Here is an 18,389-nt window from a genome sequence, read left to right on the forward strand (position 1 = left end):
ACAGATCAGTCCATTTGTCACAATTATGGACTTTTTGGTTGCTTAAAAAACCTAGGAGCAGACTACAGACGGCGTCACGTTAAGCCATACAGTGGGGACTTATTCAGTGGCAATAGAGGCGATTCTGCACTTAAATTTTCAAAACATATTAAATTGTTTGCTAGCAGTAAGTACTTAACATGATTTTAAACACTTATTGCTTTAAAAATGAAATATCTTATCCTGCTAAAAGCTCAAGCAATCTACTTATAGGTACATAATAGATCACAACAACGCCACTTACTTAAGTAATTTGGCTTCCAGAACAACTACATAAAGTAAGACTTCTAGTTATTTTCGTAAAAACCTATCACTGGTAGGATTTTATTTTAACCATTATTTTCATCAATCTACTTACCAATTTATGGACCTCTACTGACATCTACCGAAATTTAACTGATATGGCTTGCAACGGAGTTTTCCATGTTGTAGGAAAAATACGCAACCATGTTGGAACTTCGTTGAGGGCAATTCTTCCGTTGCGGGTGTTAAAATGCTTTAGGTAGGTACACTCATTTACAAGAGATGGTGCTACAGACTAGGTACTTACTACCACAGGTATTACAATTTCTTCGCCTTTAGTAAAAGCAATTTAGAATCTATAAAAAGCTAAAAATTACGATAGAACTATCAACATAAAGACTGGTATGAATTTCCCTGCAAATACTATTTAAGCAAAATGTCGAAGGAAGTAGTCTAATAATTAAGCTTTCTAAATAAGTTTTAACAACATTCACTAAATATTTTATGTAGGTAATTACGTAGCCCAAAATTTTTACTTTCTTCTTCTTCTTTGTTGTTGGCAATACTCGAGGCTGACTTGATTTATGCCAGTGTCAAGTAATTTTTAATTCAAGAAAAACAGAATTCAATTTTGATGAAATAATCAATATTAAAAGATACTTAGATGAGCTGATGATACCCCTACCCCTTGAGTTTCAGTAAAGATGTGGCAAATAACTGTAACCAGACGGACGCGGACTTAACTAGCTAGACTGCTAGAGGGAACTTGAAAACTGATGTTGCATTGTTTTATTTAATTTGCCTACACTATGAGTGTAGGCAAATTACACGTTCTCGAATACCTAATGGTTGATAATATAATCCAACATTATTATTTATAGTGAATAAACACGAATTTTAGTAATTAAAACTTTTGTTTTATTTTCCCATGAAATATCATGACTTCCCGCCAAGAAATCCAATTTTTACTTCATAATTTTTAATTTTTCGACCGTGTCTATGATCCGAGCCGTTTATACCGTTACACGTTAATATAACTGGTGAAACGGCACCTTAATTTCGCTATCGGCCTTTGTCGCGCCAACCTCGTTTGTAGTCGTGCGATTACAACGCTCCCAGTGTCACGGGTTTGAGAGGCAAAAATCGAAATCTTCGCGCATTGTCTGTCATTCAAAATTTTTATTTGAATTTCTTCACAATCTAAAAAGTGAGTAAAACTTATTATGTGTAGTGTTCTTACCATTAGTTTATTGTAAAGTTGAGAACTAAGGTGACGTAAATACTCGTAACCTTGTGTCGCATGTCCTACGTTGGTGATCATGATGAGTTATCTAACCTAAAAAGTGGTCCAAGTTCAATCTAAAACGTCTGGTGATAAATGTATCCCTGAACTGAATTATAATGTAATGTATATTGTGTCAAATCCTGACTATTCAGTGGGTCACTACTGGATTTTGCGCTTACGTAACGCATGTCATTATTACGACACCTTGCTCTGTGAAATTCCCAGTTGACTTGACATTGATCTTGACTCAATTCTTAGCTCTAAATATATTCTTAGATAAAATTCATAATATGCATTACATAACATTTTCATAAAAAAGTCTCTTTCATAAAAGCCTTCTTGGACCTTTGTTCTGTGTATGGGCGTGAAAAGTTCTAAGTGAAGACTTTGAACTTTTCTCTTTCGACTTCCAAATTATTGGTAGGTAGGTACTAGGTATAAGTTTTGTTTTCATAAAATAAAGTTTTGTGTTAAATACTCTTCTCAGAAAACATGGGTGTTCCTGCTGGCAATGCTGAGAATGGAAAGAAGATCTTCGTCCAAAGATGTGCCCAGTGTCACACTGTAAGTATTGTTTTTTTATTATGTGTTTAATCTTGAAACGAATAATAGATTCAATCATCTCCCATGCCTTCGTCATCAGCTCTTAATTTTATACCAAACTCAATTTAAGTCCCCACACACACTACCGATAATTATAGAAAATTGATTATTGCAGGCAGATATTTTAAGTGAAGCAATGTACAGTGAACAGTGTCAATGTAAATGAAATCCATCAATTAAACTCTAGTACCATTATACTCACCTAGTACCTACTTGAAATTTTTTGATACCATTATACAGTAACCATATTGTACATTACAGGTTGAGTCTGGCGGCAAACACAAAGTAGGACCCAACCTACATGGATTCTTCGGTCGCAAGACTGGTCAAGCATCTGGCTTTGCTTACTCAGATGCGAACAAAGCCAAAGGTAAATTTATATTCATACTCCATCATCCACAATGAATTTTATAATATGATATTTCCATTGAATATGAATATTTTACATCATTATCCAGAAAATAGTAATATGGAGTAACATTTGTGAGATTGACTTTTATGCTATACATTTATTATGCTGACTATCTCAGACATAAATACAACAAGTTACATTACATTGTCCTCTGATCTTAATTAACTCACAGTACGTAATGAATTCTATAATTAAGAAACAATGTGTCTTGCATCATGTCCTGACTGACATACTGTATGATGTAAAACAACACCATTATAGTTGCTAATCTTAGACATAACTTCAGAAGTAATAATGCTGATAATATTTATCAAATTCCTAAAGTGATAGTATTCATTGTACTATCTATGCCAGCATTATATCAGTACTCAATAAATAAATCGGCATTTAATGAATGATATAATTTTTATTTTTCAGGTATCACCTGGAATGAGGACACCCTCTTTGAATACCTCGAGAACCCCAAGAAATACATCCCTGGAACCAAAATGGTGTTCGCCGGCTTGAAGAAGCCCAACGAGCGCGCAGATCTTATTGCCTATCTAAAGGATGCTACTAAGTAAATCATTTTTAGGAAATAGTACGAAGTAGGAAGGAAGTTCCATAATATTTCTGGAATTTTCTTTCTATTTTTAGCCCAATCAGTATCATCAATTTGCATATTGCAATAGTGATAGTTGCAAAATGTTTAGGCAAATATTTACTCATTACCATGTCATATTTATTGTAGTCGTACTGAGTGTAACTGTGAGCGATGGATACCTAACAACAATGATGTGAGTTATTTGATGTTATTAAATTATTAATTGACGTCACATTTAGCTTTTCATTTGTGAATGTTTTCACATAATTATTTATTTACCAAACTAATCTAACGAAATGTTACCTAAATTATACTATTTAAAATAAATTAAATAAAGAATTTTAAGTTCATACATATAGATTTTGTTTTGTTTTTGCATTCCCTTTTTTTAGGAAATAGCAGCATCTATATATATAAAAGTACCTCTGTCTACTTATATCAACGTAAAAATAATGTCAATCGAGAGGGACTACAGAACATGATTGTTTGCAGTGACAGTGGTGTGAAATGAATCATCAAATTAGGGATATTCGATATACATCGATGTATCGAAAACATCGATGTTTACAATGCGATACATCGAATGGATCCGATATTTTGAAAAGCTATTGAAATACTCGATGTATCGATGTTTTTAAGTTTTCAGTGTTAAAACATCGAATCGATGATAACCAATTAAAATTTCATAAAACTCAAGTCTGACCACTAAAATTTTACTTATACGGACAACCTAACTTGTATTTTAAAAATGTTGGCAACACTGCATACGAGTGCAGTGAGTAGTGTCTCTAGTGACAATAAAAAAAAAACTGTTATGTCAATGTCGCGTCACGCGTGTCGGTTGGCGAGTTTGTTTGTGTCAATCAACAAAGAAATAGGCTGAAAGGCAAACGTTTAAATAAACTGTTGTTTTTGCAAAGTCTTCCAAAAGAACACTGGAAATACTTAGGATATAACAAACTTATAAAAATAAATGCGGATGTTTTTTTTTGTTCTTACTTTAATATACAGTGTGAGTCACGTTAAAGTGTACATATGAAAATATGTGAAACTAGACCTATTTTTATCGACAAAAAAAAGGTCAAAAAATTTTTGAGATTTTTTTTTTAATTTTTTAAAGAATTTTTTTTTCTTACAATTACTTCTCGTAAAGAAAACGTAATAACTTTTAAAGTAAGAGGTATATCCTGATAAAATAAAAACAGTAATAATGCTAAATAACAGGCGATACTAAAAAAAAACATAAAATACCCAGAAAATGCCAACAAATAATAAAAAAATATACTTTTTGAAAAAAATCTGCTTTTAAATTCGTGTTTTTTTGGTTATTTGATAAATTTCTCCAAAAAATGCCCCTATAACAGGTATTTTTTATTACTTTGTATTATTCTCTATCGTATTACTTTTGTAAAACCAAAAATTGCATGTCTCTATCCCTATCACAACATTTGCTATGATCGTTTAAACAAAGGCCTGCCACCACATTATTCTCCACTACAGGTGGAGACAATTTTAATTTTAACTAAAATGCTTATTTTACTTCGAAATCTTTTGTTTTTATTTGAAATGTAACTCGTCTTTATCAAAATTACAAATCTAGAGCCAGTTTCAGTTTCGTTGTTAACGAAGCGTTGAATGGCCCGCCCGGAGAGGCTTAGTTCAAACGATCATTGCAAACATTGTGATAGGGATAGAGACATGCGATTTTTGGTTTTACAAAGGTAATACGATAAAAAATAATACAAAGTAATAAAAAACACCTGTTATGGGGGCATTATTTGGAGAAATTTATCAAATAACCAAAAAAACACGAATTTTAAAGCAGATTTTTTTCAAAAAGTATATTTATTTATTATTTGTTGGCATTTTCTAGGTATTTTATGTATTTTTTTAGTATCGCTTATTATTTAGCATTATTACTATTTTCATTTGATAAGGATATACCTCTTAGTTTAAAAGTTATTACGTTTTCTTTACGAGAAGTAATTGGAAGAAGAAAAATTCTATAAAAAATAAAAAAAAATCTCAAAAATTTTTGACCTCTTTTTTGTCGATAAAAATAGGTCTAGTTTCACCTATTTCCATATGTGCACTTTAACGTGACTCACACTGTATAATGAAGACTTTTCTCATGTATGGCTTTTACTGTTTTTTAATAATACAATGCTTAAATTAGTGGATTATAAAAAATCTTAAAAAAGTACTCGATTTATACAAAACATCGATGTTTTCTTCCAATACATCGAAAGAAATCGATGTACAGTTTCAAAATATCGAATCGAAAAAAACATCGATGTTTTTTCAAAGTGGACACCCCTACATCAAATTGCTATTGCATCATAAAATAAGTGAAATTTAAGTAAAATAATAATTACAGTTATTTGTAATTATGATTAATACTCAAGAGTGAATTTGACTGATGTGACTACTAAAGGATGAAATTAATACGTCTTGAATCCAATCTTGAATCTTCGCAAGTTTGCATCATAGAGTAACTTCACAGTTCGCATCTCTTATAATTTGTGATCTCATGCAAGCTATTATGTCCTATCTCTACTATCGATTGAATAAATCTTTGCCTATCAAATTAATAAATAACATCGATACGAACCCGATACGATGTTGTCAAGGGCCATGCCAGCCAGAGACTAAACCGATATTTCCGGTTCAGGTACCGTACTATCTCTAAATTAAAAAATGTAATTTCACTGAAATGACACCTGTCATTTTTGACATTAATAACAGTGACAAGATGACACTGACACATGCAAAAAGAATTTCTTGGACTGGTTTTTGGTGTGGTGATAATGTGGATGAATTTATTTTGATTTCATAATTATGGGCCAGTAATCCTGTAATAATACAAGGACGAATTAAACTCCATTCATTATAAGTTTCTGATTACTTTTGACAGTGAAATTCATTTAGAAAAATTTAATGTGATTTTGAGTTAAGTCATACAAATGAGACAAGTTGATCTATTTTGGTAAGTTGTGCTTGCATTCTGTGTATGTATTACGTTATTTTAAAATCTATTTATTATTTACATTTCACTTCTTATATGTTTTTATTGTTCTGTTATATTTTCTCACTTATCAGATCATACATAACGGGATCAAGTTTACATTATTGAAGAAGTTTAAATAATTATGCGTTAAAATGGCCAAAGCATCAGTTGTATTGAGCTTCCATGAGATATTGTTGCATCGGTCAGATGTAGAGCTTTTGGATGGGCCTTATTGGCTGAACGATACGATTATATCATTTTATTTTGAATACCTAGAACGGATTTTGTTCAGTGGTGCCAGTGAGTTACTGTTTGTTTCGCCTGAAGTCACACAATGTATTAAAATGGTGGAGACTAATGAGATTAAAACCTTCTTGGAGCCGCTTGATATCAATAGAAAGAGATTTGTGTTTTTTGCACTGAACGACAATGACTCTCCGGACACGGCTGGTGGATCGCACTGGAGTCTCCTCGTTTATTCCAAACCAGAAAGCTGTTTCTACCACTTGGACTCTTCATCTGGAAGCAATCATAATGTAGCATGGGAATTTGCCAGTCATTTGATTACTTACTTTTCAAAAGGAGGTAAGATTTATTCTATTCTGTATAACTTATTAGGCAGACATCATTTTCCCTTTGCTATTAAAAATGAAGTAACAAAGACCATTGAATTTGACTATTTTGAACTAAATAAACTATTTTTCTTTCTACTTTATTTAATTTGTTTTTACAGAGGCTGTCAACTTCGTAGATAAGGAATGTCTTCAGCAGAGTAATGGATACGACTGTGGAATTCACGTCATTTGTAATACCGAGCGGTTGGCCGATTGTGCCCACAAACATGGCCACATTGGCACATGCGACATGCTAGTCAAAATCAACCCAAGTGCTAAGAGGAAAGAAATTATTAACATTATTCATAACTTGTCTAATTCAGATTAATAACTTGGTGTCTTGAAACTAGATAATTGGTGTTAATATATTGTTATGTTGGTGTTTATGTTGACTAATATTTATAATAAAGGTTAAAATCTAAATTCTCACAACCAAATTCTTTTGCTTGACTTTCCATTTCAAACGCGATAAATTGGCTAATAATAGAATCAATTCATACTAGTTACTTAATTTTAGAGTATACCATACGCGATAAGCGATTCTCTTTACTTTTGCTAAAAACTCGTAAAATTGCCGACGAGCAGAACAGCCTCTTAGACAAAGTTACATTTGTGACAGCTTCAATTTCGCAATCGCCTTTAATTCTGGAATTATAACAGGGCAGGTATGACTAACTATCTCTTTATTAAATAACAACTAGGTTCTACTAGTCTCATTGTCTGATGCAATTGATGGGGTTTCCCAAATTGATCCTAATATTGATTGCTTTAAACTAAAGGATAATATTTTTTTTATAAAATAAAATAATAACATCAAATTATTCAAGCCAATTTTATTATGCTTATTATTAAGAAATAAGATTTACACCGAAAGCCGTAAACATCATTTAGAAAAATAAATAAAAATATAAGTAGTAGAATATAGATTACTTGTATGAAATAGGATCACTTGTTAAAAAAAGATCTGAGGCAAATTAAGATTTTATAGGTTCGACCCAGCCGCCGAACGCTTTTTCTAGTTCTTCGGCGACAGCAAAGCAGAATCTATCGTTGTTGTGATTTGAGACTACCTGAATACCAATCGGAAGACCTTCGCGTCCCAACCCTAGAGGTATATTCGTAGCAGGCAATCCAAGGCAGTTAATTATTGCGGTGTAACTGAAATTGAAAGGTCTTGCCAAAGGCTCGTTGTGATACAGCGCTGGCGTGGGATGTGTCGGATACAAAAACACTCCATCGTCGCCAAGCATTTCTTTGAACTCCTTTTCCAATTTATCTTTCAGTTCAACGTGGTATTTGTACTTTGCGTCCCCGTATTCCGCTCCTGTGTGATCCGACAGCGCTGTGGCTAACCCAATTAAAGTGTTGCCCGAGCAGCCAAAAATATTCTTGAATATCTCAACGATAATAGCGAACACGCCTTTCTTTTCCATAATGTTTTCCTCGTATTTCTTCGTTCTCTTCATCGTATTCATCCATATTGGCAAAGATTTTTTTAGTAGTTGAATTTTCTTCTCTTCTGCGTTAACATTATGTTTCTCCTTCAAGAATTCCACGGATTTCTTCATAGCGGCAATGATGTCTGGGTCAACTGAATCAACCAAAGGTTCCTTGCTGCTGAATTGGTAGTACACCTTAAGTTTGCTGACATCTACGGCCTCATTAAGTTTCAATTTGCTACTGTTTTCGCCGGCCATAATATTCAGGAGTGGTTTTAAGTCTGATGCGTATCGCGTCATAGGGCCAATACCTGCAAAAAAGTCGTAGAAATTCATTGATAGAAAATCCCTGGAGCATTTGCCCTTTAAAGTACCTACAGTCTATAATGCTACTATTAATCTTAATCCATAAAACATTAAATAAACTGTGGCATATTTACAAATGTCTCAACTACATGCTCTGAAGCATGCTCTATTTATTTATTTATTACATATTTTAAAACCTCATCACATTCTTATCTTCGCCTTATCTAGTTGATAACAAATTACCTAAGAAAGAATTATGAAGCTCCGTCTCCGCTTCAGGGAACTGCCCGTCGTTGGAGACTATGTGCCTAGAAGGCTTGTGTCCAAAGATACCGTTGAAGAAAGACGGCATGCGGATTGAACCACCGATATCAGAACCTGAAAATAAAAGCAATATAAGTCAATCAAAAAGTATTATTTTATTAGTACTAGGTAGGTATAAATCATTTGTATTTTTACTATGCACGCATCTGTAGAGATTGTAACTTATCTAAAGTCATATCAAATGGCCCATCCATAGCCGCTCGTATCAAATAATGTTGCTGATAAAAATAAAAGAACATTAAAAATGTACAATAATAACAACATAAAAGTGAGTAGATTACATTTTGCCAATTCATTCGTCTGTGAGTCAGTAAAATACTTTTCAGATTAGATGGATGTTTAAAATCAGTGACAACTTTTAAAACTAGCAGCCTCTATACGTTCAAATCTTCAAAAAAAGACTAGGGTCTTGTTCAGACATCCGCGATAACCGCGCGGTTTCTGGGTGGTTCTCATTCCCAAGGCACTGAGGCGGTAACCGTGCGGTTTTTATTTGATGCAAATGTACGAGAACTGCTCAGTAACCGCGACATTTTTGCTGTGTCTGAACCAGGCCTTAAAACTCATTATTAATTCATCTCTTTCGCTGTCCCAAACTCACCTACTCCGAAGATACTTCCAGCAGCAGCCTGTATAGTGCCCTCTCCTCCTGAAGACCCACCTACTATCCTCGTCGTGTTGTACGGATTGTTCGTTCTACCATATAAATGGTTGTGCGATTCCCACCTGAAAAATAGTGAAGAAGCGAATGAGAAGCTACGCTTATTAATAACTGATGTGTCTGTTAAGCTAAGGCTACTTTTAAATTTTATTAAATCCAGATAAACAGGCAAAAACCAAATGACAGAGAAAAACCAACTGTCTCCTTCCACGCAAATCCTTAGTTAAAAGAGAGGTCTCAATTTTCATTGGTCTGAAATTCCTATTAAAATTTTTATTTCAACGGTCCTAATATTGTTCTGCTCTGGAAAATAAAGTGAAGATTTTTATTTTAAGCAGTTTTACCAATATACTGGATTGTAATAGGAGATGTTATACAAGCAGACTCCATAACAGGTTAGTTAACATAATAAAACTGGTTTCCATAAAAGACTTGGTATTCTTTACCTATGCTAAACACACATGGACCGGTCGGTTTAGTTTTAAACAACAAGAGAAGGCCAATGAATCGCGTTCAAGCGTAAGGACACGGGCACTTTTTGAAGTCATATTTAAACTCGAGGGATTGCAAACGGAGGATTTACATTATAATCTTAAACATAAAACTCTGTTCATACATACCACATGCAAAGTTCAGGTACATTAGTGAGGCCGATGATGATGGCGCCCTTTTCTTGTAAGATCCTGATGACGTCCGCTGTTCGGTCAGCGATCACGTCCTTGCGTAGCACCACGCCCGAAGTGTGGTGGAGCCCTAAAATCACAAAATAAGTACAATAATTTTAATACATAAACCTCACGCCTCTAATAAAGATCCGAAAAACACCAGAAAAATAAAGATCCAAATGTACCAACATTATGCAATAAACATTTATGACTATGACTATGACCCCTGATCAGTGAGTCAGTTGACTGGTAAGCCAGCTTTATGATAGATAGGCATGACTTGTTTTTTACTTAATTCCTGAAATATCTTATAAAATACTGGAACTGTAGTTCAACGTTTTCCATGACGACATGCTATGGTCATCAAAATATATTCAATTTACAATAATTGAGTTGGTAGGTATACGTTATTAATTATTATGCAGTAGAGAATACGTAAGTAGTTTTTATATGAGGAAAAATGTATCAACATAGCATTTATGTGATACCTCTTAGATAGGAAAGGTTACAATAATATCGTGATATCATCATTAATCAGATTGCCCCACATAATAAGATTAATTCGATCAAGATTCTAAGTAAGGCGGTTATCACACTGCGCCGCGCTCCGCCGCAGAGCGCGTGATTTTCATATAAAAAATCACGCGCGCGGACGCGTTGTCAGTGTGAAGTGCCGCGCGTTTTCTATACAAACTGAGGTACTTGCATACAATAATTAATTAAATCTGTCGCCCCGCGCTCCGCGGCGGAACGCGGCGCAGTGTGATAACCGCCTAATAGATATGTTATTAAATGACGTTCCATAAATACAAATACAATAAAAAAATATCATTAATTTAATATAACGTCCATTTGCGACGACAGTGTGACATCTTCAATTAGATTAACACAGAAGATGTCCTTCAATTAGATTAACACAGAAGATGTCACGTTGTCGTCGCAAATGGACGATAATTTCAAGCTAATTTCTTGATTAAATTTCACTTAGAAGAAAATCGACAGAGTTTTCGGCATAATACCTACCTTTTACAGCCATGCAGTCTTTTGTAGTGAAAGGAACTCCCAATAGAGGTTTCTCCTCCTCCAATTGCTTGGGAGTCTTGGTCCCGCTCTCGACGAGGGCATCGGCCTCTTTCGCCTCCTTGAGGGCGAGCTCGAAGCGGTTCTCTACGAAGCAATTGAGGGCTGAGTTCACATCGTTAATCCTCCTAATGCAGGTCTCTAGAACTTCCACACTGGTAATCTGAAAATAAAGAATTTTTTTTTAATCTTGTGCAACAGTTCAGGGTCTACCAACTGGGTACGGGAGCATAAAGAAGATTGAATGGATTTTGATATGGTTTTAGCCTTTAATCAGAACTTGAGGACAGGAAATAAAAGTTAAAGTCATTATTTTAATAGTTTTGGGATTTTAAAAAGATAGGAGTTCCTATATTTTTTAAAAATTGCTACTGTTCTGAGACACCAATGCAGAAAAAGCAAAAGAAAGTTTTCAGGTTTTTCTTCAAATTACTACAACATTTGTTTTGCAACTTAGGCTGGGTTGCACTATCTTACTTTAACTTTGACAAAGGTCAAAAATCTGTCAAACTCCATACAAAATACACCGGTTATCGTTATAGTTACGGTCAAAGTTAGGTGGTGCAACTCAGCCTTATTCTTTCTTTTCTTCCTATCCTAACTACAGATCTAAAAAATTACGGCTATAAATTGATATAGGTCATCATTGCACATGAAATGAGACAGCAATGAGCAGCAGCTAAATACGAGAATTACAGATCCACGAGATCTAACGTAATGTTCGTGTAGCTAACAGCCAGTTCATGTCTGCGTGACAATAATGGGGATGTTGCCTGGGTCAAAAAGCAAGAGTTTTAATTAGTCCGTCAGTTAACTTATCAAAAAATACTCTACACGTATTTTTCACTTTTTCAAACTAATGAAAATTTAAAGAGATAAAGCGCCCCAAAGTTCATAAGAAGAGGCCCGTGACGTCAACGCTTGCTTAAAAATGCCGCACGTTGTGACGTCGTGCGCAACTTCAACGCACCATAACTATCTAATTATTTGTTAGATTGACAAATAAAAATATATGTGTCCAATATTTTTTGATATTAAACATTACGGACTAAAAAAATTTTTTTAGGCAACTAGCCTAGAGCACATCAGACCACACATTTTCGTTGAAAAATAACATCTATTACAGCGGCATAAGATGCTACTGTGTTTACCTTGATGTGCTGTTGTCCGATTAGATACAGTGTCCTTCAGCTAGATAGACCAGATAGTAACAGAACTTCAACCTATGACGTGCTATTAAACCGCGATTTGATGCCTCTAATTACGATTAATTAAGCAAGTAAACAATACTTAGATACTGTACGTACTTGAACTTAATTTTTATAGACATGTAAGTTATGACACCTATGTTACAATAGTATGCATTAAGCACTGTTGTAATACTTTACATAATTATCAAGTATACTCGTATCAAATTATTGTTCAACAAGATAAACAGAGAAGAGTAATTATTATTTTCCTCTTTTCGATCGTTCATGTTTTTCGAGATTTGCAAGTATTTTCCCATCAGGTTTTACTATAAATTTATACATGATGTTCCTCCGTAGGTTTAAAAGAAACTAGTTTGTGGTTAAGACTGGATCGAACACAGTCCAGTCACAAAGATGATAAATCGCGTATGCGTGGGAGTTGGAAGTCCATGTCAGACGGCAACACAAAGAAATAAGTATGATTTATAATTTATAATTGAATACCTACCTAACATTTAAAATGCTAAACTGTCTCATGTTTATCCGCGAAATGCCACTATAACACTTAATATGAGCAGGTGCCATTGTTTTCCTTCGCCCTTGTTAAGGTGAATGGTAATTCTCGGTAAACAATGTCATTATTAGGTGTTATTGTTTTCTTATCACATAAATATTCTTTCGCTTGCGCCTGCGCACAAGTGTTATGATTGCTAAGATATAATGCTTTCTCTAAGTAGTAAGTGCACCTAATCCTAGATAAAAAAAAGTTTGGTGTGAAATATTCACGTATTTATCGTTGAAACCGGTAACTTGCGGAAACATTTCATGTCTGATGTACTTATTAAGAAATGTCTGTCTAAAACCGTACTTGTTACATTACTTATATATTATCATCAAGAAACAATGCATTGCAAATATCCGCAAAAACCAGTTTCTTCCGGTTGAAAAGTGTCATTGTTCTTTCAAGGTTATTTCAGAGGATCAAAATCAGCTATTTGATCCAACACTCAAAAAATAAAGTTAAATCAGTATGTACCTATACATATAAATTAGCACCTATTGCCAAGGTAACAAAAACATAAATCACATTATTACTGTTTTAGTTATTGCATAGTAAACTTCACTACTGCCTTAGATATTTTATTTTGAAAATTACTTCTTTATGTTTACAAAATGAGTCAGCTAATGCGTCAACTTGTCTACATCCTAATGTAGGTATACTACAAAACTTGTATTCTTGAACCATCCATCAATCATACATAAGTATACCTATTGTAGATAAACGACGAATCAATAATATGTATAGAATGACTAACACTGTATTACAATGAGGCAGACACATAAGCTAAATAGGTACAAGACTGAATTATTCACATGTTTACTACACGTTGTGACCGACTATTGGTTTGCCTATAATCATTTCATAGCTGAAAATAGAACTCTCCAATTTTAACCAAAATCTTAGCTCCGCGTGGGTCAGTAAGTAGTCTTAGAATGGAGAAACGCCGCACTATTGTGTTGAACCCACTCCTACACAATAATTATCTGGAGGGAGGTTAAAATGGGAATATCAGTAAGTGGCCCATACAAAATTTACGTTAAATGTGACGAAACCAAAAACGCCCTTACACGTTGGACGCCATGCGGCTCACCGGTGAGCCTCGAACAATAAAAAAATCTATTGAGTCTGGTGTTTCGGCAGTCAACGACTTAACTAAGACCGAAATCAGATTTGTTATGGTCAATGAACTTAGCCCGATGGCTTATCAAAACTGATTACAGCAATAATTTAACAGGGATTTTAGACTTCTTAAGTCTCATTTCAGAATCCAACCCGGACCTTTGCATGCAAGTCCAATTTATCTTATTATCTCTTAGAAATAAGCTAAATTGGACTAAAGAGACATATTAATTAGTTCTGTAGACGTCTATTAGTTTCATAAGCTATTTAATTAGCAATGTGGCTTGGTAATGAAGTGGCTAGAGGATTAAAATTTCTCGATCCATTCGATTCAAAGGTCAAACACACACGCTTGAATTTAAGTTGATGGTCTAACAAACGCTCTTGAAGTCTAACATCGTCGGTCGAGACAGGTGTTACCTACATAATACGAAAGCAACAGGTTACATTTCTTTAACCCGTCCAGTCCTTACCACATTACCTAAAATACGAAATAAATAAAAAAAATACCTAACACAAAATTAAATTGTCTAGTTTCCTTACATCTTTATTATTATTATGTATTGCGTCATGGTAACAAAGATATGACTCATTTTTATGTCCTCCGAAACCATTTTGAGAAGTGACTGTCACTCGCAGGACACAAAATAGAAACGTGTTTAACAAAGAAGCTTACAATAACGAAAATAATTAATAGCTGCATGCGTGACTTTGTTATTGTTACAAAGAACAATTTATATAGACAGACATTTCTATTTTATTTTTGCTAGTTTTCTTTATTATTTACTATTATTTAACCCCCTAGTAGGTTAAACCAAGTTTTGTGTTTACCCTTCAGAAACAACAAATTGCTAAGGTTATACGAGTTTTATTTATCAACCTAGAATGACCTTGGTATAATATTAACCATATTTAATCGTTGCGTCTGACGGCGCGCCTAACCGCAAGAGATAAACAAACAAACTCTCGTTAGTCGTGTATTTGATGTTTGCCGCATGAATCACGAATAAAATATTGATAAAAGAAACCTATTCAGCTCAAAATAGAATTGACTACACGGTAACTACAGTCTGCGATGTTTTATATGCGTGTTCGTAAATATTAAATGTAGCCGGCTTACCGGCATAGGATGTTTACAATGTTTATAATACAAAACATTATTGTTCTCGATCATCGACTATTTCTTCATTACTTGCCGCTTCTGTACATGAATGTTTGGACAATAAAGTTACAAAATTATAAACATTTTATGCTTAAAAATAATAATATAGACGAAAACACGCAAAAGCTTAATTCAATCAAAAGTTCCGGTTGAGTTAAACTGATTTGTACTGCCATTTGTGATAAACTTACCTCTTTATTCCTTATTTTCCTGGCAACTTCAAAGGCCGGTGTCTTCAGGATGTCGTGGGTTATCTTTGGAATTTTCGCTCCTTCATTCCCATAGTACAGTCTACAGAAAAATCGCACCACAGATGCCATGGTCGTAATAAAACATTGTAACACTCGGACCTTACACCGCACTGGCTTATTTTCTGTACTCATGTTTGAAAAACTTTTCCTCACTTTTCTATTTATAATCGAGTTGCGCAGCACAAGTGACGATCAATAACATAGAACACCAGCCATTTATTAGTACAACAGACTGAGGAGCTTGCGACAGACGGCTGTAACGCTTGGATACTTGGAGGACTGTATGAATGGTCGAATCATGCACACGCCGAGTGGTACGTCACTTTATCGCTGTCCCGCTCTTCTGGTCTGTTCAAGTATTGGGCGAGTGACGCGCCTCGCGGAGTCGCGGGGGCTTCGCGTTCCAGACTGACGGCGCGGTGGAAAGTTCTCAGCAGTTAGCAACAAAACGCGTATCTCTTTCTGACCGATCGTGTCGCGCTCTTACAAACTTCGTGGCCTTGCCATGGAAATGCCAGTAATCGCACAGATCTATATTCATTAGCAATACACTGGTATCTGCTACAGGGAATTCGTTATCACATGTTTAATAGGCAGATAGTGAACTGATAAACTTTATTAGGTACGGTTGTAGTATGATTACATTAGTTTTGGTATTGTTGTGTATGTTTGAATATGAAATAATTATGTCATAGGTAATCAAAGTCCATCAAAATTTTCCATAGTTTATCGTTTCTTTTTTTACTTATCAAAAGAGGACGTACAGATTTTATGATAGTACTAGAGATAGAATTAAGATTATCATTCCGCCGTATTGTTGCAATTAACTGCCGAATAATAACTTCAAACTTTTTTCCAGAGCATCATGGCGGATCCCGAGGACGATCATTCCAGTTCGACCAGAAGCAGTCCTTTAAAGATATCATTGCCTACCGTCCTTTGCACTCCAGAATCCGAAATCGAAGACATATCACTCAAAAACTCATTTGTTTCTTCCGAATCTAAGTTATCTTTACCCTCTAACTTGGGGACTCCCACATCGCCGTTGAAGCTATCTTCGCCTATGTCCTTGCCCACTTCCCCTTCCCCCTTCATGAGGACCACGCCGCCTGATGCGACGACCACCAGCCAACCAAGTGGAGGCCAGAATCTTATCAACACAGGATCTGCTACTGGTAAGTAGTAAACATTTCTTTTTCAGCTGATAATAATATTTGTTGAATTTACTTTTTCGAATTCGTATGGCATACAAACTTTACAGACCATTTTCACCATTTCTAGAAGACGTGATATGGAAATTGACGGGAAATTCTATTGTTTTGATACGAGTACATTGAGTTTTTCTAAGACACAACATCTAATAAAATCTTATGATTTGTCACAAAAATAAGAAATCATGCTGAAAGTAATATAAACTACACGAATAACAACGTAGGTAATTAAAGCAACAGTGAGGCATGCATGAAATTAAGAATACTGATAAGAACTTATCAGCAACTACAAATATACGTTACCTACAGCCATAGTTTGGTGTAATCTTTGTACATTTAGCGGCGTTTAGGTAATTTTATATTTCATGTTTTAATTGTTCCACTTAATTCTACATGGTTTTAAAACCCCAATTTTTTTATATTTAAACTTTGCTTGTAATGATATTTGCCATGTCTCATGTCCGTAAGGTAGGTATTAGGTAAGTCAATATGGTATACATATTTCCTGTGTGGCAAAGGTATAAAATAAATTACTAATGTATTCAGGGCACGCACCGTTCTACTTGCTAAATCATATTTTCGGTCAAAACTCCCTCGCGCTCATGACCGCGTGTTTCGTATTCCATTCTTGTCTATTCGAACAACGTAAGAAATGACTAAAGATAAAAATAAATATTGGATCCAATTTATTTTATCTACCTTTTTTAGTTTTTTCGCCCCTGAAAATGCGAGTTTCTCAAATATTTTAGAGAGTCAAGTTAATTCAATAATGGCGTCTGGCAATTCTGTTTTGCCTTTAAAATTACGCGTAGAAAACCGAAATTATAATCATTTTCGTGACCTTTGAGTTAAATTTTTAATCGTGATAGGTTAACGTTCACACTACACAACTTTTATGATAAATCTATGAATCATATTATTTTAATATTTAAGTATGTAAGATAACATAATGTATGTTGTTAAAATACAGCTTGAGTTGTATTTCTTGGTTTTAGTCTGAACCTGTACCTGTACTTACGCAACGGATTCCCAAAATATTGGACAAAAGACTTCATACTTACCACTTATTGAAATACACTTAAAATTTAAATTACATTATGGTAACTATGTGTCGCGCGGTCCGAGCATAAGTCTTCAGTAATCACACAGGTATTATATGAATTTAGGGTCGGGCTTGGAGAGCCCAAATGACTTATGTTCACAGAATTTCAATTCTTGTGCCAGACACAGAGCGTGACTAGACCGAGTTAGAATTCAACGTCATACACACCTAATTATTTTGAAAATTATAAACCTAATTAATTATATTATTACACTTAATTATACCTTAATAACAGTACAGTGCTAGCTTTCTAAATAGTAACAAATATAGGTCTAAAGTTAACGTTTTCTTCGCTTTATAAAGTGAAAACAAATTAAGAATTCTGGGGATTTTTTGGAATGGATATGTTTTATGGTCGTACAAAGAACCAAGATCTTAAATGGTTGAGGTGTTTATAAACAATGTAGTTTTAAGTACGCTGTAAATAAATACAATTTAATCTTTCTGTAATATAATTTCATACCAGCTATGATTGAATACAACAATAAACCGAGCTATACGTGCATGTGAGAGCGTGTCATAGGCACTCAA

The 18,389-nt window shown here is 34.4% G+C and overlaps 3 protein-coding genes across 4 annotated transcripts; 2 read left to right on the forward strand and 1 right to left on the reverse strand.

Annotated features, from left to right (window-relative positions):
- The first annotated feature begins 1,338 nt into the window (after positions 1–1,338).
- Positions 1,339–3,403, forward strand: LOC114352757 (cytochrome c). 2 transcript variants are annotated; one of them, XM_028304468.1, is made up of 4 exons: positions 1,339–1,489; positions 2,055–2,131; positions 2,432–2,540; positions 3,000–3,403. In XM_028304468.1, the coding sequence occupies exons 2-4, from the start codon at positions 2,060–2,062 to the stop codon at positions 3,143–3,145; spliced, it is 327 nt and encodes a 108-aa protein (XP_028160269.1). In that variant the 5' UTR covers positions 1,339–1,489; positions 2,055–2,059; the 3' UTR covers positions 3,146–3,403. The 2 variants fall into 2 exon arrangements, with proteins under 2 accessions (XP_028160269.1, XP_028160278.1); XM_028304477.1 differs by lacking the exon at positions 1,339–1,489 and adding an exon at positions 1,608–1,685.
- A 2,519-nt stretch (positions 3,404–5,922) lies between these two features.
- Positions 5,923–7,232, forward strand: LOC114352695 (sentrin-specific protease 8). Its single transcript, XM_028304372.1, has 3 exons — positions 5,923–6,151; positions 6,265–6,757; positions 6,906–7,232. Exons 2-3 carry the CDS (start codon positions 6,325–6,327, stop codon positions 7,112–7,114), a joined length of 642 nt encoding a protein of 213 aa, XP_028160173.1. The 5' UTR covers positions 5,923–6,151; positions 6,265–6,324; the 3' UTR covers positions 7,115–7,232.
- A 450-nt stretch (positions 7,233–7,682) lies between these two features.
- LOC114352684 (fatty-acid amide hydrolase 2-A) lies at positions 7,683–16,061 on the reverse strand. Its single transcript, XM_028304360.1, has 6 exons — positions 15,486–16,061; positions 11,205–11,424; positions 10,137–10,269; positions 9,457–9,581; positions 8,775–8,909; positions 7,683–8,536 (listed from the first exon to the last, which is right to left on the reverse strand). Exons 1-6 carry the CDS (start codon positions 15,675–15,677, stop codon positions 7,761–7,763), a joined length of 1,581 nt encoding a protein of 526 aa, XP_028160161.1. The 5' UTR covers positions 15,678–16,061; the 3' UTR covers positions 7,683–7,760.
- Between the last annotated feature and the right edge of the window lie 2,328 nt (positions 16,062–18,389).

The sequence above is a fragment of the Ostrinia furnacalis genome, unplaced genomic scaffold (assembly GCF_004193835.3).
Source record: "Ostrinia furnacalis isolate ACB-3 unplaced genomic scaffold, ASM419383v2 OfSCF0143, whole genome shotgun sequence".
Taxonomy (NCBI): domain Eukaryota; kingdom Metazoa; phylum Arthropoda; class Insecta; order Lepidoptera; family Crambidae; genus Ostrinia; species Ostrinia furnacalis.

Bases quoted from the DNA above. Each gene is read 5' to 3' on its own strand.
- LOC114352757 (XM_028304468.1), top strand. From the start codon at position 2,060: ATGGGTGTTCCTGCTGGCAATGCTGAGAATGGAAAGAAGATCTTCGTC. The intron at 2,132-2,431 runs GTAAGTATTGTT...TGTACATTACAG, and splicing joins GATGTGCCCAGTGTCACACT to GTTGAGTCTGGCGGCAAACA. The intron at 2,541-2,999 runs GTAAATTTATAT...TTTATTTTTCAG, and splicing joins AGATGCGAACAAAGCCAAAG to GTATCACCTGGAATGAGGAC.
- LOC114352684 (XM_028304360.1), bottom strand. From the start codon at position 15,677: ATGAGTACAGAAAATAAGCCAGTGCGGTGTAAGGTCCGAGTGTTACAA. The intron at 9,582-10,136 runs GTATGTATGAAC...ACTATTTTTCAG, and splicing joins GTACCTGAACTTTGCATGTG to GTGGGAATCGCACAACCATT. The intron at 8,537-8,774 runs GTAATTTGTTAT...ACTTTTTTGCAG, and splicing joins GCTTCATAATTCTTTCTTAG to GTATTGGCCCTATGACGCGA.
- LOC114352695 (XM_028304372.1), top strand. From the start codon at position 6,325: ATGGCCAAAGCATCAGTTGTATTGAGCTTCCATGAGATATTGTTGCAT. The intron at 6,758-6,905 runs GTAAGATTTATT...TTGTTTTTACAG, and splicing joins TACTTACTTTTCAAAAGGAG to AGGCTGTCAACTTCGTAGAT.